Consider the following 22,635-nt stretch of genomic DNA (forward strand, 5'->3'; position numbering starts at 1 on the left):
ACAGGCTGCTGGGCATCTGATTTTATTCAGCCAGACATATAGGCTGTTGGACTGTATGGTCAAATGCGGATATCACGACATTACGAAGGCACGTTGCTTGACTGCTGATATCAAGCTGACAATTGCCTGCCGGTTGGACTGCTGATAATCTCCAAGCAGCTGAACTTATGACTTAACGATGACGGCATGCCAGGATGCAGGATTTCTGATGCACGATACCTTGCTTTATCACTTAAGATTTCATGATTCAATATACCAGAACTCCTAGCGATGAACTGTTGACTTTATGAGACATTATCGTTTTACTGCCAACATCACAAACATTACATTGGAAGGTACAGGGAATCATTATTAAAAAAACAAACGCTGATAATCATTAAAACACAATATGACCTTAAAAAAACCACCTCCAGTCTAGGCCAAACTATTTTGGTATATGTATTAAATGGTATACCTGATCATTTGTAACTTTTGTTTGCCATGTCATACATACGTAATAACATGTCAAACCATGTTTAATTAAAGGGCTTAATAGTGATCTTATGTTCGCAATAATTTCAGCCTTATCTGGTTTTCAAGGTCAATGTCATCAAGTGCTTCGTCTTAAATCGATGAGACAGAAAGGAATAATCACGCGATTGTCAGCTTGTACGGGGATGATTGGTGCTTAAAGGGATAGTATTGTTCCGTAATGCTATAAAATGTTGTTAAAACCGCAATTACATTATCGTTCGTGGAGACTTAGTACAAAAAACTTGTTCTATTAAGAAAATACACACCATGGATTTTATTATGCAATCATTCACTCCAAACATCATTCTAAAAATGCTTATTTTGTATTGAAGATGTAATTGTCAGTGGCGCTTGAAAAGGCACGTACTGATCCTGTAAAAACGAGGTTTTCAAAAAACCAAGGTCGTTCGTTCCACTTAAATGCAAAGAGTATATAAACGATATCCGTTGTATACTTACATTACACAATTTCATCGGTGTTTGAATGATAAATTATATTTCAATATAAGGTAAGTTATTTAGATTTTATTTACACATGTTTGATGTCAATGTTCGCATTTATTTATTTATAGATACTACATTATATATAACAAATACGCAGTTTTGAATTAATATACGTGTAGATGATTCACTGTTTAATTAACACAATGGATTGCTAAAAAACACAAATATAATTTCAACTTGTGTAAAATCTTAATTTGTTATAATTAGAGTACTAAGACTAAGTCAATTCGTGTTTACGTATTGTGAGTCTTTTGCACTTCTTGATTCTTAAGCCATGCAAGATAATCGTTTAACAATCGATATTTAACTACAAATATTTTAAGAATCGAATAAAAAGTAATACTTTTTGGCACACAAAATAAAATAATGCGTTCTGAACGTCCCAAACCCAAAAGCAAATAGTACGACTAATGATGTAATTATGTATCAACCATTTTGTGTCAATTTTGCGTTATAGAAATCAAACGTGCAACTTGAACTTATTTAAATTTATTAAATATTGAATTGTATATGGTTATAATTAATTTCAATTTACTGTAATTATGTCTGCATCGAACCAATTAACTGGTATTTTCGGCATAGAATTAAAAATTGGTAAGTGTAATATATATATATATATATTATATTATATATATATGCATATTATATATGCATATGTACCATCAAATAAGTGTTAGTGTTTATGTCTTGACAAGCTAAACATGTCCTAAAAATGTATGCATAAACTTAACATGAATTAGCACTATGTTCATTATAAAGCATACTCAGGCCAAGATTGATCGAGATGTGACGAGTTGTAATTGAATAAGTATATAATTGCTGTTTATTGTAAGCACTTGGGAACCGAACGTGCGTTGACAAGTGTCATGGTAACATGAGCTTTATAATACTGCATGTATTACTTACATTTACATACAGCCTCAACATGGAGCATGGAAGCTTAATCGGGCTTTTTCTTGATGTATCCGGTTCCATGAAGGAAAATGCAGTCGGAAGTGTGGAGAAGGAAGGCGAATGGGTCCGATCGTTGTTTCAAGTAAGCACAACTCGGCATTGACATGTTTGGATGCATATATTTAGTTATATCGTAAGGCAAAAATTATAAAGACCATGTTCGTGAAATTTATGTGAAAATTATATGTGTATATTTGTACTCTGAATGCGTAAACGTTACGTCACAAAGCTTTGAATACAGTGGTACTACCCTGTTAGTATAATTAATATTGAAAAAGAAAAGTCCTTTACATGACTTATCCGAAATTGGTTTAGTAACATTACAGCGCCGTTAAATGTCGCATCGCCGTTATATGTCGCAGGCTTCGAGATTTGTCGCAACCTTGACGATAAATGTCGCAAGGAACGATAAATTTCGCAAATCCTATTGACGATATATGTCGCAACATTAACGATAAATGTCGCAAAAACGCCCTCTGTCGATATATGTCGCAACATTAATGATAAATGTCGCACACCTTTCTAAGTGATGTAAAAATGAAAACTTGAAGTAAAATGACTAAAACTTTAAGGTTCGATCGAGGTTACCCGACGAGGTTCCACCAGAATGGTCAGTTTTGTTCGAAATAGTCAGTTGTGGTCAGTATTTGCCATAAATGTCATGTGCGGTCAGTATTGTCCAAAATGGTCAGTTGTGGTCAATATTGACCAAATCAATTTTTATAATTCTTGGGTCAAGTAGCCAGTTGTTGATTTCCCTGTGCTAAAAGGAATGCTGTTATCAAAAATGGCCAAGGTTGTAAGATGTGAACAAGTTGCAACACAAATAACGATACAATTGTATTGAACATTGTATGTTAGTTACAGGACTGTAGTACATGTATCATTTTCTTAGTTAATGTATTACTATTTTGCAGACGCACTGGCATATGCCGTAGTTTGTACTGGCATACTGATTAACTAGCTGAAGACATATATGTTTTTTTTTATTTTTTCAATATCGAAGCCAACTATAAAAGTATTTGGTGAGTAACAATGTCGAAGATCATCCTCCGTGAACAGTAATTTTGTTTTATTAGACTCCCGATCCTTTTGGAATTTGAACTCATACTCGTCACAGGATTAAACCCCCTAGTTGAATTGCCATTCTTTCGCTTTGATCTTTATGTTTCATCTTGACCCTAGGAGCTTAAGGCACGGGTGTTTTTTGCGACAAGTTGTCTCCACATGGTTATCATTTGTGTCAAGTTATTTTAAAATCGCAAATACATCTTTAACAGTCCGGAAACAAATCGGGTGATAAGGGTATGCGTTTATATGCATATACATACAGGAGCAGTGATAAATATTGTTAAAAGTTCTATTACCTTATTAGGATTTTATGAATATTCACATTTGCTAAAAGGAAATACAAAAATGTGTTTTCTTTCCCACAGTATGTTTACCCAAAGAACATATTAATCATGCGAGAAAATACATACCTTACATTTTGATGCCCTGAAGTATTGTTTACTTTAAAAATGCTAAATTCAGACACGCATGAATCATTCCAATAAACATGGTAAATGTGTGGTTATTTTAATACATGTGTCGCATTTATAGATACTACCTTAATTCTATTCACATGTAGAGCGCCTAAAAAACCTAAAATTCAAAAATATCGACATACAAAACATAATATTAAACATTCCCTCGTAACAAACCCACCTATCCCAAACCAACTAACATGCCATTAAGTGAAGTGCTTTGCTAAACTTTAAATGTATTCGTGTATTATCTTCCTCAAGTAATTGTCTCACGCAAAAACGTTTATTTTTCGAATATATCAAACCAAAGCTAATTTAATCGGAAATAAGAACTGCATTTATTTGCCCCGCGGATCCAACCTCCGCGCGGATATTTGACTGGTTCCGAGCATAGCTGTATATATCGAATCTTGCTGTTATAACCAGCCACGTAAAGATAGCCGAGCCACGTGGTACAATAATTGAGTCTTACAGTATCAACGACCACCTAATTGTTATTTGTACTTTTCTTTGAATTAAGGTATTTCTTTGTAATGGACCTAAACTTATACGCTTTTTTCAAAATATAAAAGTAAATAATACTACTTTTCGTAATGAAAACGTAAACAAAAAATCCTTCCAGATCTGGAAGGATTTTCTTGTGATGACAGTGGTTATCGCTAGTATCCGTGGGGAGTTTGCCTCGGATCAGTAAACACTCGCTGGTAAGGAACTTGAGTTGTAACGATAATGTTCTGGTAGTGTACAAGAAAATAAAAGGCCATAGTCCAAAAACTCTCGGTTGCTTCTTTTGGCCACTTAAAATGGTCACTGTACGTTAAATAAACAATGAAAACGCTAAATTGAATTAATGATCATATCCCGGGTGGGTAACTTCCTATATAAGGGTATATAGGGGTGTGCCGATTTTATGTGGGGTGTTTTTCGACTAAAATTATAGATATGGGTATGGTTTTGAGCATCTAAGTACAGATATGGGTATTAAAATCAGAAATTTGCTTGTATATAAATGCATATAGGTTTGAAAGTATCAGTTTCAAAATGGTTATGATAAATGTCATTCTTGCATATAAATGGGTATCAAAAAGTAAATTTCAGTAGCGGGAAAGATATAATAGAAAATTCAATAAGTATACTGTATTGATATGAAAGACATTAACATTCTAGTATGAAATGGGTCCACTTTATAAAATTCTAGTATTTAAATAGGTCCAGTTTATCAAACTTCTTGTATTGAAATGGGTCCACTTTCTCAATGGTATCGTATACAAATGGGTATGCTTTTCAAAAATCTTATCAAAATGGGTCTACTTTATCAGAGGTCTGGTATAAAATGGGTCACATTTCGGTAGTCTCAGCGGGACACCCCTACCCTAAAATTTGGGAACTTACCCGCCCCCCGGGGATCATATGGACGTCTCTAATTAAAATGGCGTGTGCCTATATCAGCTTTATAAGTGTTTGTGTTCTCTTCAAGTACGTGTTCATCCATAGGCGGCTTTACAATCTCTTAAGTGTGACTTAGGCATCTACAATTTGGCCACTGTACGTTACCATATAAATACTTGCGATGTAAGCAAATTAGCTTAATGGTCTCTCACGTACAGCAGGGACTTGTGTTAGTCTTTAGTCCAGGATCTCTCAGATACATGGGCAATATGTACAGTAAACACTAGATAAAAAAGTGTAGACAGATGACTTTTCACGTACACTTGTTTTGTTTCAATAACCAAACGACACAAACAAAATTACGCGTAGATGAGACAAACAGTTTTCATGGTGATAAAGCCAGGTGGCTGTCATATGTTCAACTAGCACGTATGCGCTGATGGTTGGAAAACTCTTGTATTAAACTTTTGGCAACTGAAACATTGGCACTAAACATTAAAAGTAAAAAAGGAAGTTTTACGTGCATTAATGGTAACGTGCATGTGACGAATTCAGACGGCACGTCACTATCAGCGTGGTGGTTGTTGAGTTCTCTACAAGAACCTGATAGTCAATTGTTCGAGAAAAATCTTGATTGGGACGTTGGGCTGCTGAACTGTTGGCGATGGACATTGAACAAAATAATAAAAGTGACAATGTGAATGTTTGACCACATACATTGGAGGTGTGACCTGTCTCTAAATATTTAAAAGTAGTCTTTTAGCAAAATATGAAGAATCGGCCGAATCAGTTGAACGTTTTTTTCCGTTTTAAAGAGACATGCTTCAATAACGGTATATTACCTCAATCGGATACATTGGTAACTTCACTTACATACAATCGTCACGCTTCTTTACCAATCTGATTTGCGTTACTATGTGTGTCGCGCTCTAGAAAGCGAAAGGCACATGCAAATCAACCTATCAAACAAAATATAAGACAACGTCTAAGTGCAGCGCCAGTTAAAACACAATACAATCAAATTGACGTGCAATAAAAGTGAAATAATAAACCAAAAATGGTAAAGCCTGTTCAATACTATTACAAGGTTGATGAGACAAAATACTACCATTATTGCGATTCGGAATACGTGACATGATTTCGGAATACCTGACGCGACGCGAGATGCATATTACTACATAGGCTAACGTTTAGTGTTTATTTATTTAATTTCTATGTAAAACTAGTATTGTACGTTCTAAAAAACTTGGATTTTGTAAATTAGTAGTTAATATTTCTATTAATAGCGCATGGAAATGCTTTTATAATACGTGTTTTATTACCCATGCGTTTTTTCACGCATAAATAATCCAACCAAAATTCATAGACTTTTTATCTATATATAGCACAACATTAGGAGTATTTTTCCTTCTTTTATTTAGCAAAATATATTGTATAAACGTTTTTTATAAATTCTAAAACAATCTGATCCTGGTTATCTAAATATTGTGACTTCGTTAAAGATTTTATTTTGTGAAAACTCATCAAAGATTTAAAGATAATTTTCCAAAACCATCTTTAAATCGTGGTTAAATAACTAAACACCTATGCATGAGCAACCCTGAATATTAAAATGACACAACATTAAATTTAAGGGTTAACTTAATGTATGCAAGTAAAATATGTAAATTCTCTCGCAACCCTGGGCATTAGACTTAATGGAAATTTATTAAACTACTAACTAAAAACTTACCATTGTGATGGTATTCGGCCCTAAGCACCTCGTCGGGTGATATAGATCTAACCTTAAAGTTTTAGTAATTTTTACTTCAACATTTCATTTTTAACATGTATACGAAATTAAACGTTAATCTTGCGACATCTATCGGCAGTTGAAATTTTTGCGACATTTATCGTTAAAGTTGCGACATATATCGTCAGAAGGATTTCCGACATTAAGCGTTCCTTGCGACATTTATCGTCAAGGTTGCTACAAATCTCGAAGCCTGCGACATATAACTGCGATGCGACATTTAACGACGCTACAAACATACCATGTAATTCTCATATCTGCCAAATTTGTAAAAAAAAATCTTTGAAACACCCTTTAATATTATCATTGTGTCATTTCAGTAAATTTATACACGAACCAAGAAACCAAAAAACTGCCTTCTGAGTTTCATAATAGTAAACTTTGCTTGTTTACATTTTAAGTTAGTAACGAATAAATCATTATTATTCTGAAACAATTGTTATGCTGTTTTCACTGAGTAATAGTGCTCGCTAGTGTTATATTTACCGTTATGTTACTACAAAACTAAATTTTCAATGGACCAATTTGAATTTACTAGTTATCTATCAAAAAGTGCACTCTTGTCGTATGGGTCATTGGATTTATTTAATGGACGATGTCTCTCATTTTAGACCGCTAACTTTGTTTTTCAATTACCTTTTTTTAAACCTTTTGCTTAAGATATAGGCTTTCTACAATCAGACAACGACGTGTTGCGAGTAAAACCCGTCTCCCTACCTCAAAGGTCAAACTGAGCGTTTAGCGGTCTAATATGGGCATACAATCACTTGTTCGTTCTGTAACTTCATAATTCATCATACAAATACCAACAATGATCCAAAATTAGGAAACGGTTTTTCATGTTTATCACACATCTCTCTGTCTCAAATTGTTAGGTAACACTTCAAAGGTCATATTCATCGTGCAATTTCAAATTTGTTTTTCATAAATGATCAACATGCGGAGACGGCATAAACGTGAAAAAACCGTCTTATTAAAACGTGCACGTCACAAAAAGTCGTTTAGATATGGTCAAAACTGTAACGTGTCATTCAATTTTAAAATAACTCGTCATAAAGATCCATGCTTGCTATTGTAGCGGTCTCATCCCAAATGAAACACACTATAGTGTTTCACAGGTTAGTAGTTCGTGACAAAACTGAATGTATTCTCTTTTATTGCTTTTTTCTGTCAAGTATGATATGGTTAATTGTATGTTAACACTTAAAAAAATGTTGTGACAAAATTTAGGCTATGTTGAGGTTAAGGTTTGAATCCCTAAAACCTGTTTTAACAAAAAATAGTCTGCTTTGCATTGATATTAAAGTGCGCGACTCGAGTACTTATTTTATGTTTTGTCAATTCGATCGCTTCATTAATCAAAGACCAAGTATGATCAAATATATCTCACACTTACACAATTTAAGTTTCACTTTATCTATATATTTCAACCAGTGTGATACATATTTATTGCCTATGTGATGCATATAACGTCTATGATGAATAGTCATTTTGTTGATGTATGAAGGATAAACGTAATTGCCAATTCTTACGAATTTAAAATCAAATTGTTATAACGGCCAAAACATGCATCTATGGCGAGGGATATAAGAAAACAGTATATGATAATTGATTAATCTTCCGACAAAGCAACGTGAGTGTTGATACGTTCAGTTTGCTTGATTATTACACCGACGTACTTGGTAATCAAGATTGTTTTCCAAATAATTTATAGTTACATGCAAATAAGTATGATTTTGTATTGCATATACTTTCTAACAGAAGTTTTTAATTTAAGGTTTGATATGTAGTGCGTAATATTATGTCTTGGTATTGTATCAAACTATGCCATTGGGGTCAACACTGACCATGCCCCAGGAGGTCACATGATTTATGTTGAATATTATTAAATAATTAACAAAACATCATGTATTACACCACAAGTCAAATAGCTTTGATATTCGGTATGTTGCATTACGTAATGATCGTTAACAAAAAGGCTAATAGGTCTTAAATTTATTTTGTAACATCTTGTAACATCTTATAGTTCTACACTACTGCGTTCAATAGAATCATGATTCTGGGGTCATAATCGACACTATCTATGTTTTGTATATTGAATATATATTTGATCAAAGTGTTGCCCTTTGCAAATATTGTTGAAAAGAATACTTCTAAGTTCGAAACTTACCACGCCCTATTAAACAGGTAAGCGATTCAGGGCCATCATTGCTCCATTGCTAAATGCTTAGCATACGAAACCATAGGACTCAGTGTGTTATGGCATGTAGAATCGTATTATAGTCCCTTATACGTAACAATATTGTTCAAATACACCTGTAGATACAGTTGATCACACCCGGGGTTATTTCAGCATACTTCACAAAAAGACTTTCCATATTTCTTTCTTAAAACTGCAAAACCGAGAGGTTTGATAAAGGACTCAGGCAGCAGTGTAATGTGGCTTGGTAAATCTATTCTGTAAAGATATTGGCCGACGTATGCCGCAAATCGGGGTTGAAATTCCTATAGGATTTCTCTTTCTTATATGAGCGTCTTATGGCCATCGTTTTCAACTTGTTCACGAGCTCATTTCCGAAAGGTGTGGTCATTACCAAACGGTTAAACCATGAAAACATTATAAATTGTCCAAATGTGTACCTGAATGTGTTAACAATAAGGTCATTAGTAAATCCAAATTGATCGTGAGATGAGTTACAACTTTTGATGTTTCGTTGTAGGTAATTGACGACGTAATAAAACATGACGTGAATGAAAACAATCGGGTGTTTACTATTGGTTTCGGAGGTCAATCAAATGATGGAACATTCGATATTTTAAAATCTATTGACAAAGCACAGCATCAAAAAGAAAGACTTGAACAGGGGAGAGAAAACGCTGGAAGGGGCACAGTAAAAGACATATTTAAAGTTCTTATTCGTCATGGTGCTCATTATTTAGAACATTGGACCACAGTTGAACAAGTACAGAGACACATATCACAGGCAGAAGCAGAGATGTTTTTAGAGGCGATACAAAACGACGATTCATTAGCAACACGGATTGTTAAAGAATGCTTGCCCGATGCTTGCAGAGGCATGTCGCAGACAACACCCATTGGTGGTGTCCTTTCGTTAATTCCCGGTTTCGATTTTTTAACAACAAACGCGGTAACCGCATTTAGAACTGCAACACCAGCTGAGATACGAAAAGCAATTCAATCAGGAATTGGTCTTATTAAGAATAACTTCAAATTAACGCCCATTAATGTTACCAAGGCCGCAGAGAGTGTTCAGAAAGCCGCAACAACTATACGTGGTACAGTGCATGGGGCTGAACTGACTGACAGAAGAAGACAGGAACTACTCAATCTTGTAAAACCTGTCATTTATGGTGGAACACCGATCGTGTCTGCTTTGAGGTCTGCAAGTGAAATATTTACGAAAGAAAGCTCAAATGTAGAAAAGATAATGATCGTCATATCAGATGGAGAGTGGAGCGATTCGCCATCGTTTCTTGATTTGTTAAAAGATGTAAAAATCGTGTGTTGTTTCGTAAGTCGATCTTCAAACATACGTCCCAGACACCTGTTTGATACTTCCGAGTTTTATTGGGATCCTGGGGCAAGGAAAATGTTTGAATTGAGTTCAGTTATTTCTTCACAACTGCTACCGAGGACGATCATACTACAGCATGGTTGGTCATTTGATATTGAGAAGAACAACACAAAACTTTTCGCTCACGTAAACAATCCTGAACACATGCGCGAAATATGTCGACTGGGAAAGAAAATTGCTTGCAATCAAGAATGTCTGTCAGAGTTACTTGTAACAGTTTCCTTGGATCAACTTGTATATCAACCAAAGCAACACAGGTTTAACTGCTCCGAATCAAATAGGCGGAACATGTTATGCTCATGCTTCAGCAACAGCGATCCATTTATCTTTGAAGAGGATTATCGGAAGAGATGGAGAATACCCATCATTTGAAAGTATTCGTGACGCATTGATTCGTGAAAATGGCTCTGACGGCGCCAACACATTCGGCGTTCTAAAGAAAGTCTGTCCACGGTATCGTCTTCAATGTACTGAAATATATGGCCATGACGTTTTCAGAGCTATTGTTGCAAAACGAATTATTGTCGCCAAATTTCGCTTGACAGACAGAGAATGGGGTGTTTTCAAAGATTTCTACCGAAAAGAACCCAAAAAAGAAAGGGAAAAAAGGATCCTATCACGTGCAACATGCCCGCAATGCCACCAGGAATTCACGTGCAGCGAAGAAGGAAATATTCTTGCCATGAATATTTACCTGACGTCAATTGCAACGTCCCATGAAGAAGACATTACTGATTAGCGGCATTGCGTGGCGTACAGCACGGAGCCTTAAGATATGATCGTTCACAACATTAAAGAGATATCTAAATATATAACCGATCGCCGTGGCCTAGTGGATAAGGCGTCCGCCTCAGGATCGGGAGGTCGAAGGTTCGAGCCCCATGGGGAGCGTTTGTCGAAGGGTGGATGTTTGTCATGGGACTTGTTCCGATATGGCCGGCTCGTTTTTAGGGGTAAGTGGTTGAATATGCATGCATTATTTGACACGCTTCGTTGTTTCAAAGGAATAGGACGGGAGCTATCGATTGAGGGGCAAAAACTAAAAAATATTGTTTGAAAATCTGTAGAAGATTTATTCGTGTTGACAAACGGACTCGAAATATTGCTCGGTTTTCGACCGACTGTGAGTTAACGGCTGGACAGATATTTTTGAAGTTAACTTTTCTTGAAAGGTTGTTCAATTGCCCATAGTAGGATCAAGGGATGCTTTGGATTAAAGCTATTTTTGACATTTTTGCGGCCCGCGAAGACAGGTCTATAATAAAGTCTAGTTAATGACCTTGTTATAATTCCAATATCAGAGGGTGGGGATTTTTTTTTTCATGGCTCTTTGTCAATTTTTTCTCATTAAACATGATTTTATACATTAATTTGAATATATTGGGCTCCTAAAAAATATATATATGAAAAATACTATCCTGGGTACGTTACTTCCACCTGTGCATTTTAGTTGTGTTAAAATGTGTAATGTAATATTTTCTAGTAAACGGTCGACATATTTTGTAATGTGTGTGAAGGCAAGTAAAGAAATAATTATGTGAACGACTAATTTGCTTGTTAGTATTTGTGCTTTATTATATAACATACATATGGAAAAAAATGCACCGTGTAGTTATTGACCGGGTCTGCTCTATTCTAAGCTATTTGCGATGAAATCCTTTATATACCCTGGAACGATTTTAATCAGAAAATACACATGCCATATCTGTCGGGTCGGATATCACATGTTATTTAATGGCCCTATTCCACTACGAAAACAAGCCCAAGATTCGCTACGATTTATCACATTTATTGAATCGGGAAGACTCGTGACATTCTACGATTCAGTTACGACGAATCGTGGGGTTCGGTTGAAGTCTTGCGAATAGGGTCGCGACTTCACAACGATGTGTAAGAATCTACTGCGACTGTACTACGATCGATGCAGATCGGTCACGACTAAGCTAGGACCTCACCGAACGCATCCATGAATAAGGCGTCAATATCTATTGACCTTTTGACACCTTCACACAATAATCACTTTAACTTGCGATCTTGCAAAAAGGGGGATTTAAAGCTTGTGCGAATACCCAAAACAAACTATTTCAAACGATTGTTTGAATTTTCTAGCACACAAATTTGGCATTCGTTTCCCCAATTTATACGTCAAACAAACAATTGTATGACATTTAAGAAAAAAATAAAAGCTTATCTTTCTACCACACTTTATGAAATATACTGAACATGCTTCATGTTTTTTAGTAAATAGCCTTAGTTTAATGTTTAAATACTGTTCTTGCATACATGGTAATTGTAGTTGTATGTCTGTCATGTGTTTTTAATTATGATATATATCATTGTAAGTATGCATGCATATGTGATTATTTAAGTTTTGTTATTATTGCTCAAGATGAAATATAATGTATTCGTTGTAAATTGTATTATGTTAGAAGACCTTGTTGAAAATAAAAATGTATTATATAAATTGCATATTATGTAATTTCATCTTATGTATTTCTTAACAAGTCTATCTTCTTTAAATAAAGAATGTATTATTATTATTATTATTATTATTATTATTATTATTTTGACGAGTAAATTGCAATTAAATTCAGTCTTGGAGGTCCAGGTCAAATTTTAAACACGTTTAAAATCTGGCCACGATTTGTCGGGAGCTCACGAGTTGCAGGAATCACTTACGACCGGTCCACGACTAGCTACGAATAAGTTAGGACCTTCGCCAATTGATCTACGAATGTCCCCGACCTCAAAATATTGGAAATCGGGACAAATCGTGGGGAATCGGGTCGTAGTGGAATACCCCTATAAAGGCATCCGTATATTCTTGTTATTATGCCGCTATTTCTTTTTAACTAGACCATAAACAAGTTGAATAAAATAAACCGCAAATACAGCACTTTCAAGTGCAGTACTTAAGAAAATATGGCGATGTCTACGTGGATCGTGATAAATCATGAATAATAACATTAAAAAAAAAACATTTAATCAATGATTAAATTAATCCCAGCGAGAAAGTGTTAATGGTCGTGATATTTAACGTAATACAATAATATGACATCTTTTTTATCTATAATTTAACACACCCAGACAGCAGGGTGCACGGTAGATGAACGGTTTGGGTTCCAAAGTATGAAAATTGAAACACTAAACAAAAACACAATACATACACTCATACGGATTTTAAATGATCACAATCCTTGAATTGTAGCAAGTGAGTTTGCTACTGCGTTTTTCCACCACCAATTGATTGGTCAAATGTTGAAAGACTCACGATTACTTCTCACAACGTTTGGTTGATCAAGTGGGTGGGGAAAGCAAACGGGCTGTAGTTGCATTTTGAATTGCTGTCGCGTGTTATTATGTTGGTTTGTATTGAAAATTAGAGGACAACACGCAGTTAAATAAAAATAAAAATTTAATAAAATTAAGTCCTTGAGTAGCAATGACACAATTGATCAGTTGCATCACGATTTCTCAAGCTATAGCGTCGATATATTGCGAACACTGAGGGAATTAATTTATGCAAGCAACATCGTAAAAACAATGTAGTACATTAAGATGTGTTGCTCTGTTACAAACACAACACAAATGTCAGGCCAAAAATGACTTTCTCTTTAATCATCTTAGTTTATTGTTATTGCTTAAATGTAAGATTATAACACATTCAAATTATTGTTAAAAGTTAACTGTAAAGATGGAAATTGTTTCGTATTTTTAATTGTGTGAACTATGTACATGTGTCCTCGCCAAAAATGTTAAAATCACCCCTCATTCATCAATAGGTTTGAAGGCTTTCATCCATTATTGTGTTTTTTTGGTCACTTGTGAACGAAATTCCAACGTACAAAAGTAACGAGTTGGCTCGACTTACGAATGATTTAAAAGTGCAGAGAAGCTTTATAATCTCAAATGACGGCAGGACTAATATTGTGATATCGGTCAAGGACATAATAATTTTGTGAGCGGAGTTATAAAGTGTTATCTGCCTTGGATATAGCACTTACAATAATTAGTTTAGCGTCTCCTATGTATTTGTGCACTTTTGACATAATAAATTAATTAAATTAATAAATCTGGACGGTTTGTAAGCTCGGAGGCCACAGAAGGGTTCTGAAATATTGTCAAGTATGCATAAGCTATTGTCGTTACCGGCTTTGCATGCATAACGAACGTGATTGTAAAAGCTTTTATATTTTCAAACGTTTCAATCGTCTGTAGGCGCTCGTTTGCAAGCGGGTTTACATTGTCAAATAAAAAGTCTGCATTTGAGACAAAAAAATGTCCTTCTACAACCTTAAGTGTTGAAACTATTTTCTAATGCAGTGATTGAAATTAGAACACGCCCTGCAATGGTAAATGTGAAACCAAGGTTGCTTATATTTTTATTTTTTATATAGGCGGGCGTAAAGATAGTTCGACGACGAGCTCAATAAAGTCGATATTTGACAAATATACTAATACGATTTATTCTGAAGAATTGAAAATCAACAAATCTTATTCTTTGAGAACCAATTTTCAAGTCTGGATTGATTCGATATGATTATTTACAAAAGATTCTACATTTGTCTTAACGACTTAGCGATTATTCCGATTTTGATGTTTTTATTTTTCCTAGTATTTGAACGGTTTAATTCCAAAGAGACCTTCCTATCATATATATTTTCTTTCTAGGCGGAAGTCTCCTCATGACAAAATGACGAAAGTATAAGTTGAATTGCCAAAACAACTTACGGTCCTAATAATAAGAATGCAAATATTTATCAAAAAAACTCATAGTACATTTAAAAATTGAAAATCAAAGTTAATGTGCAAGTTAGTTTTTATCCCTTAATTACATTCGTGGTGGAAAAATTAAGTTTTGCTTTTGTACGAAACAGAATCATTGCTCTGACTTTCAATTTGTTTCGTTTTTACTCCCAATTATTATCTTTTAATCTAGACAGGGTCCTTGAATGCGTGCTTCAAGGTAAGCGCGACTGTTACATGGACTGCGACATCCATTGAAATATGTAAATTTTGGGTGCTTTCAGAGAAAAAGTGGCCTAATGTATGTTAAATAAGATAAGCCTGTGCACACTGATTAGCCTGTGCAATGCGCACAAGCTTATCATGGACGACACTTTCTGATGTTATGTTTTTTTTTCGCTTAAAGACAGTTTCTGGTACTGGGATGACAATTTATGCATATGCATTAAGCCCTGTTTTCCCAAAATGAAGCTTAAATTATCTTTTTTATACATGATTTGGAAAAAAAACACATCTCAACCTGTGCTTTAAGACACACTCTTTATACATTTGAATGGGTTGTGCTCATTTTAAACTTGCAATATATAAAGCTTTAACCTAATTTTAAAAACTGAGTTGCGTCTAAGATTATGCAATAGCGAACAACTTCAGTGCCTTCAGCGCTTTGATTTACTTAAGGATTACGATAAGTTTCCTATTTAAAACAAGACGCAGCAACACCACTACACATACAAATAAAACTAGACCCATCGCCTTAAAACAACAAAATAATGCAACTGAATGCGGATTGCACGCGTTTACAAAGCCATGCTGAATTGCTTTAAAAAATACAAACATTTGTTTTGCGTTCAGGCCTGTACTCAATAAACCGCTGTGTTATCAGATGATGGACGGGTAAAAGCAAAAATGCAACGACGCATTATAGGGACTAAAAATAAACCTAGCATGTCATGTCACAAGTACAGGGCATTGAAATCATTGATTTGACCTGAAAGCGCGTCTGCACCTCTTGTAGGAACACAATATTTTGTTAAAAACTTCAAATATTTAACTCTTTCTAGTACGAATTCATTTTTCTCGATAAAAAAATAATACTAAAAATGCAAAGTTTCTGTTCGAATAAAGATGATTACAATTTGTAACAATTATGCAATAATTCTTATCACTATGAATATCAAACATATTGAGGTTGTGCAGATCATTATTGGAGAACATAATTATCAGTTATTGGAGTTTCTTTTGTTGAATTATGAAATCATTCCTTTTATAGAACGCTTTAAGTTAAATGTGAATACGCTTTAAGTTAAGGACGCACGTATACAACCCACATTGAGATGTGCGTTTAATTTGAATTGCGCCAAAAAAGGAATTTGTTTATGAATTGAAATGGATCATTCGCCCATGACTTTGCACCGTTAGCAATTCCATGTACTGCAAAAGGAATTCAAATAGTTCAACAATGCTCCGAGTCATATGACTGGTAATCAAATGTTGGGTTTTGTTGATGTATCATATATTATTATTACATAAATATTTATTGCGCTCACCTATACATGGTTTTTTCAACAGTTAAAGAAACCTTATTCGCTTCGCTACTAGAACGATACTGGACTTACAGATTATTTTATTGCTGACTGCTTGAAACTTAATGCCGCCAGTATATATAAAATGATGCAAGACTTGTATCATTCCGCAAGAATGATGAGATGCTGGGCTGCTGACATCAAGCTGACAATTGCCTGCCAGTTGGACTGCTGCCAATCTCCATGTAGCTGAACGTATGACTTAACGATGACGGCAAGGGAGGATGCAGGATTTCTGATTCACGATACCTTGCTTTATGACGTGTTGCGTGTAAAACCCATCTTCCTACTTAAGTTCACACTGAACGGTGAACGTTTTAATTTGGGCACACAATAGCTGTCCGTTCTGTAACTTCATAATTCATCATACAATTTGAAAATGCCAACAAATATCCAAAATTAGGAAACGGTGTTTCCTCAGTGTAACACACCCCTCTTTATTTCGAATTATAAGGTAACACTTCATATATAGGTCATATTCGTCATGAAATGTTTAATGGATTTTCCATAAATGATCATCATGCGGAGACGGCATTAATGTGAAACAACCGTCTTCTTCAAAAGTGAATGTCACAAAAAGTCGTAAAAGTCTGGTCAAAACTGTAACGTGTCGTTCAATTTTAAAATAACTCGTCATTACCATACATTATTGTAGCGTTTTCATCTCAATTGAAACACAATAGTGCGTCACACAAGTTAGGAGTTTGTGGCAAAAACTGAATGTATTCTCTTTTATTGCCGCTTTCTGTCAATTATGATATGGTTAATGTTTGTTAACACTTAAAAATGTTGTGACAAAATGAAGGCTATGTTGAGGTTAAGGTTTGGATCCCTAAAACCTTTTTTAACACAAAATAGTATGCTTTGCATTGATATTCAAGGGCGCTGACCTGAATTTCATTAATTACATGTTTTTCAGATCCAGTAATTATTTTTTGTTTTTGTCTAACCGATTGCTTTCATAAATCAAAGACCGGGTGTGATCAAATCTATCTCATACTTACACAATTTAAGTTGCACTTTATCTAAACATTAACCACTGTGATACATATTTAATTGCTGTGTTATGCATATAACGTCTATGATGAATAGTCATTTTGTTGATTTATGCAGGATTAAGGTAATAACAAATCCTCGTGAATTTTAAATCAATTTGCAAAAAAATCCTATGTGCGTGAAAACAAGTTTCCGTTGCTGGGGATTTAAGAACAAATCATATGATTATCGATTAATCTTCCGACAGTGCAACATGATTGTTGATAAGTAAAGCGTGCTTAATTACTCCTACAACGAATTTGGTGATCAATATTGTTTTCCAACAAAAATATGGTTACATTTAAATTATTATGATTTCTTCATTACATATGTTTCCAAATTAAGGTGTGATATGTAGTATGTAAAATTATGTATTGGTGTTCTACTAAGTGTGATAAAACTATGTAATTGAGGTCATAACTAACCATGCCCCAGGGGGTCACATGATTTATCTTGACTTATATTAAATATTTAATAAAACATCATATCTGACACCACAAGTCGCAGAGCTTTGATATTCGGTGTGTTGCATTACGTGATGGTCGTTAACAATGAATGTTCAAATCATGACACTTGAATAAACACTGACAATAATATTGAAAAAGTAAAATGTGTTACCTAAAACAAAAATGCTAATACATGTAGGTCAAATATTTATTATGTAGCATCATATAGTTCTCATCTTCTGCGTTTATTAGCATAATGATTGTGGGGTCATAACCGACACTATCTAGGTTTTGTATATTGAATATTTGGAATGTGTCGTCAGACTGTTGCCTTATACACAGATTGTTAAAAGAATACTCGTAGGTTCGAAACGTACCACGCCCTATTAAACATGTGAGCGATCTAAGGCAATCATGGCTCCTTTGCTAAATACTTCTCATACAAAGTTATAGCACTCAAGAGTTTTCGTTTATGCCGTATAGAATCTTATAATAGCCATTAATACGTAACAAGATTGTTCAAACAATACACTTGTGGATGAAGTTGATCACACCCGGTGTTATTCCAAATCGAGGTTTTATTGTGTCAGTATACTTCACAAAATGACTTTCTATAATATTTCTTCCTTAAAACTGCATAAACGAAAAAGTTTGATAATTGTCGCAGGCTACAGTGAAATGTGACCATTGGTATATGTATTATGTATAGATATTGGTCGACTTATGCCGCAAATCGGGGTTGAAATTCCTATAGGGTTACCCACTCTTATGTAAGCGTTCTAAGACCCTCTTTTTCAACTTGTTCATGAGCTAATTTCCGAATAGTGTAGTCATTACCAAACGGTTAAACCATGTAAACATTTAAAAATGACCATATTTGTACCTGAATGTGTTAACAATAAGGTCATTAGTACATCCAAATTGATCGTGAGATGAGTTACAACTCTTGATGATTCGTTGTAGGTAATTGACGACGTAATAAAACATGACGTGAATGAAAACAATCGGGTGTTTCCTACTTGTTTCAGAGGTCAATCAAATGATGGAACATTCGATATTTTAAAATCTATTGACAAAGCACAGCAGTATAAAGAAAGACTTGAACAGGGGAGAGTAAACGCTCAAAAGGGCACAGTTGATGACATATTCATCGTTCTTATACGTCATGGTGCTCGCTATTTGTAAAATTGGGCCACAGTCCAATCAGTACAGGAAAACATAACGCAAGCAGAAGCATAGATGTTTTTAGAGGCGATACAAAACGACCATTCATTAGCAACACGAATTGTTATAGAATGCTTGCCCGATGCTTGCAGAGGCATGTCGCAGACAACACCCATTGGTGGTGTCCTTTCGTTAATTCCCGGTTTCGATTGTGTAACAACAAACGTGGTCACCACATTTAGAACTGCAAAACCATCGGAGAGCAATTCAATTAGGAATTGATATTATTAAGAATAACTTCAAATTAACGCCCATTAATGTTACCAATGCCACAGAGAGTGTTCAGACATCCACAACAACTATACGCGGTACAGTGCAAGGAGCTAAACTGACTGACAGAAGACGACAGGAACTACTCAATCTTGTAAAACCTGTCATTTATGGTGGGACACCAATCGTGTCTGCTTTGAGGTCTGCAAGTAAAATATTAAAGAAAGAAAGATCAGATGTAGAAAAGATAATGATCGTCATATCAGATGGAGAGTGGAGCGATTCGTCATCGTTTCTTGATTTGTTTAAAGATGTAAAAATCGTGTGTTGTTTCGTAAATCGATCTTCAAACATACGTCCCAGACACCTGTTTGATACTGCCGAGTTTTATTGGGATCCTGGGGCAGAGAAAATGTTTTAATTGTGTTCAGTTATTTCTTCACAACTGCTACCGAGGACGATCATACTACAGCATGGTTGGTCATTTGATATTGAGAAGAACAACACAAAACTTTTCGCTCACGTAAACAATCCTGAACACATGCGCGAAATATTTCGACTGCGAAGGAATATTGCTTGCAATCAAGAATGTCTTTCGGAGATACTTGTAACAGTTTCCTTGGATATGTATATCAACCAAAGCAACCAAGGGTTTACTGCAAATGAACAAGTAGGCGGCACAGGTTATGCTCATGCTTCAGCAACAGCGATCCATTTGTCATTGAAGCGTATTATCGGAAGAGGTGGAGGGTACCAATCATATGAAAGTATTCGAGACGAAATGATTCGTGAAAATGGCTCTGACGGCGCCAACACATTCAACGTTCTAAAGAAAGTCTGTCCACGGTATCGTCTATGATGTAATGAAATCAATGTAAATGACGTTTTCAGGGCTATTGCCGCCAAACGAATTGTGGTCGCCAAATTCCGCTTGACAAACAGAGAATGGGATGTTTTCAAAGCTTTTTACCGAAAGCAACCCAATGCACAAGAAGAAAACATGCAATCTGGACCAAATGAAGGAAGGGGAAAACGGATCCTTTCAAAAAACGATCTGGACATACGACAGCGATCACATAGAGAACACCCAGAAGGTCATGCCGTCGTTTTGACGAGCTACACAAATAAATGCCTTGTTCTTATGAACTCATGGGGCACCGATTGGGCCGATAATGGGTTTTTCAGAGTTGAAAGTGCCGATGTCCTTGGTCTAGAGTTTATGGATGTTTACTGGACTGAGTCGGATCTTCTTCTTTCAGAAAGGAACTACTTCAAAGTACATGGCTCCGAGGTTGCAAAAACACTGATCTCAAAGCTTCGCGGTTTGCAGATGCAGACATACGAGTGCCCTCGTTGCATCATGACGTCACCCATCAATACATTTACAGGAACACTGTCACGTGCAACATGCCCGCAATGTCACCAGATGTTCACGTGCTGCGAAGCCGGAAATATTCTTGCCATGAATATTTACCTGATGTCAATTGCAACGTCCCATCAAGAAGACATTACTGATCAGCGGCATGGCGAACTTAATATATGATCGTTCACATACTTAAAGAGATATCTAAATATAAAGTATCTCAAAGACTCCACTTATCACCTAAATTTGTTCATTTAACTTAATGATTGAGTGTACATAACAACTTATGCAGTCCAGCAGTTTTTTGATAGACTAAAAAATGATATAATTAATGAGTTGAGTTCATATTGATCTTGTTTTGGGGCTGGGTCAGTAGCATAAGCCTGATTATAAGGTTGTGAAGATTTGTCAGATATGGACGACGTCTTTTTAGCGGATTACGCAGAAATAAACATAATGCGCACGTATATGTATGTTTATATTTAAATATAATGGAAGTTAAAAGAAACCGCTTCAGTATAATTGCTCATTAATAAATTTGACATTGTTCAACCAATGTCTTGATTTTTGTCTGCTGTCTTTTTGGTTAACCCACACTCGTTTAATGCTAACATTAATACTGGAAAATATTTCAAAACTAAGTAATCTTGTGCAAATTATGTATACGGTTTCTATTGTGTATTTTTAGAAAAAAAAACTAATTGTTTATAATCGATGAGATGTTAACAAGACTTTATCTCCTGATATTTTTTTCTAAAGCTTCATTATTTCTATAATGCAAGCACCGTATTATGTACACTGTATAAACAGTTTGGACAAAGTTTTGTATTCTAAAGTATTGTTTGTTTCGTATAAATACGATATTATTTAATCCAAGAACCGTGTGTTTATTTTGCTACCGAGATTTATTACGTTTGAATTTAAATATTTCATATATGTATCACAATTACTTAGAATATAATCCAAGTTGAGAATAACGCTAATGCAAAGTAATCTTTTTTCATCAAGGGGTTTTAAATTTGTCTTTCACACATGTCGTAGGATTAATTACGTAACAAGAAAACACAATTTTTAATATTGTATTATCAACGCGAAATGAACAGTGTTTCGTGTTTTCTTTGAGACAGAGTATTTTATATAGTCCATACACGAATCACGTTTGTTGATCAACTGATTTAGAATAAAAGCTGTAAGTAAATGCGCATAGTTTTGACGAACATACTTTTAAGTCTTGACTCCTGCCATTATTGTAAATGACCAGTGTCTTGTATTTGTAAGCTGTTATACATTATGTCGCAATTGTTTTTGGTTCTGCAAGGCTTTACATCATGTCGTTTTTTATCATACTCTATGTAATATAACCATTATGAATATTTTTATCTTACACATGTGTAATTTACATTTTAAGCGTTTTCATTGGCTTAGTTTTCGTACGATTGACCAATCGCATTGTGTTATTTTGCTGAAATGACGTTGCAACGTCAAATGACGTCACGAAATGTGGGATTTATCATTATGTTTGTGTCAATATTTATTTAATTTGCTCATTTAAAAGCATGTGATAAAATAGATCTGACACTCGTTGTCATTTCATACCATATTTTATAAAACTCGTCCAGGAAATTCGTTAGTAAGCTCGCCATAGGCTCGCTTAATTACAAACAAAATTCCTGAACTCGTTTAATAAAATATGGTTTGATATGACAATTCGTGCCAGATCCTATATGTCTTTAGTCTTATTGATGTCGTCTATG

The 22,635-nt window shown here is 34.9% G+C and overlaps 1 protein-coding gene across 2 annotated transcripts; it reads left to right on the top strand.

Annotated features, from left to right (window-relative positions):
- Positions 1-656: 656 nt before the first annotated feature.
- LOC127838828 (uncharacterized) lies at positions 657-21,627 on the top strand. Of its 2 annotated transcripts, XM_052366825.1 has the most exons (4): positions 657-1,022; positions 1,936-2,053; positions 9,399-10,244; positions 19,886-21,627. In XM_052366825.1, exons 1-4 carry the CDS (start codon positions 934-936, stop codon positions 19,937-19,939), a joined length of 1,107 nt encoding a protein of 368 aa, XP_052222785.1. In that variant the 5' UTR covers positions 657-933; the 3' UTR covers positions 19,940-21,627. The 2 variants fall into 2 exon arrangements, with proteins under 2 accessions (XP_052222785.1, XP_052222784.1); XM_052366824.1 differs by lacking the exon at positions 19,886-21,627 and having other exon boundaries at positions 705-1,022; positions 9,399-12,814.
- The last annotated feature ends 1,008 nt before the right edge of the window (positions 21,628-22,635 follow it).

The sequence above is a fragment of the Dreissena polymorpha genome, chromosome 7 (assembly GCF_020536995.1).
Source record: "Dreissena polymorpha isolate Duluth1 chromosome 7, UMN_Dpol_1.0, whole genome shotgun sequence".
NCBI classification, from domain to species: Eukaryota; Metazoa; Mollusca; class Bivalvia; order Myida; family Dreissenidae; genus Dreissena; species Dreissena polymorpha.

Excerpts from the sequence above, each read along its gene's own strand:
- LOC127838828 (XM_052366824.1), top strand. The coding sequence starts at position 934 with ATGCAAAGAGTATATAAACGATATCCGTTGTATACTTACATTACACAA. Across the intron at positions 1,023-1,935 it reads AAATTATATTTCAATATAAG|CCTCAACATGGAGCATGGAA; the intron begins GTAAGTTATTTA and ends ATTTACATACAG. Across the intron at positions 2,054-9,398 it reads GGGTCCGATCGTTGTTTCAA|GTAATTGACGACGTAATAAA; the intron begins GTAAGCACAACT and ends GTTTCGTTGTAG.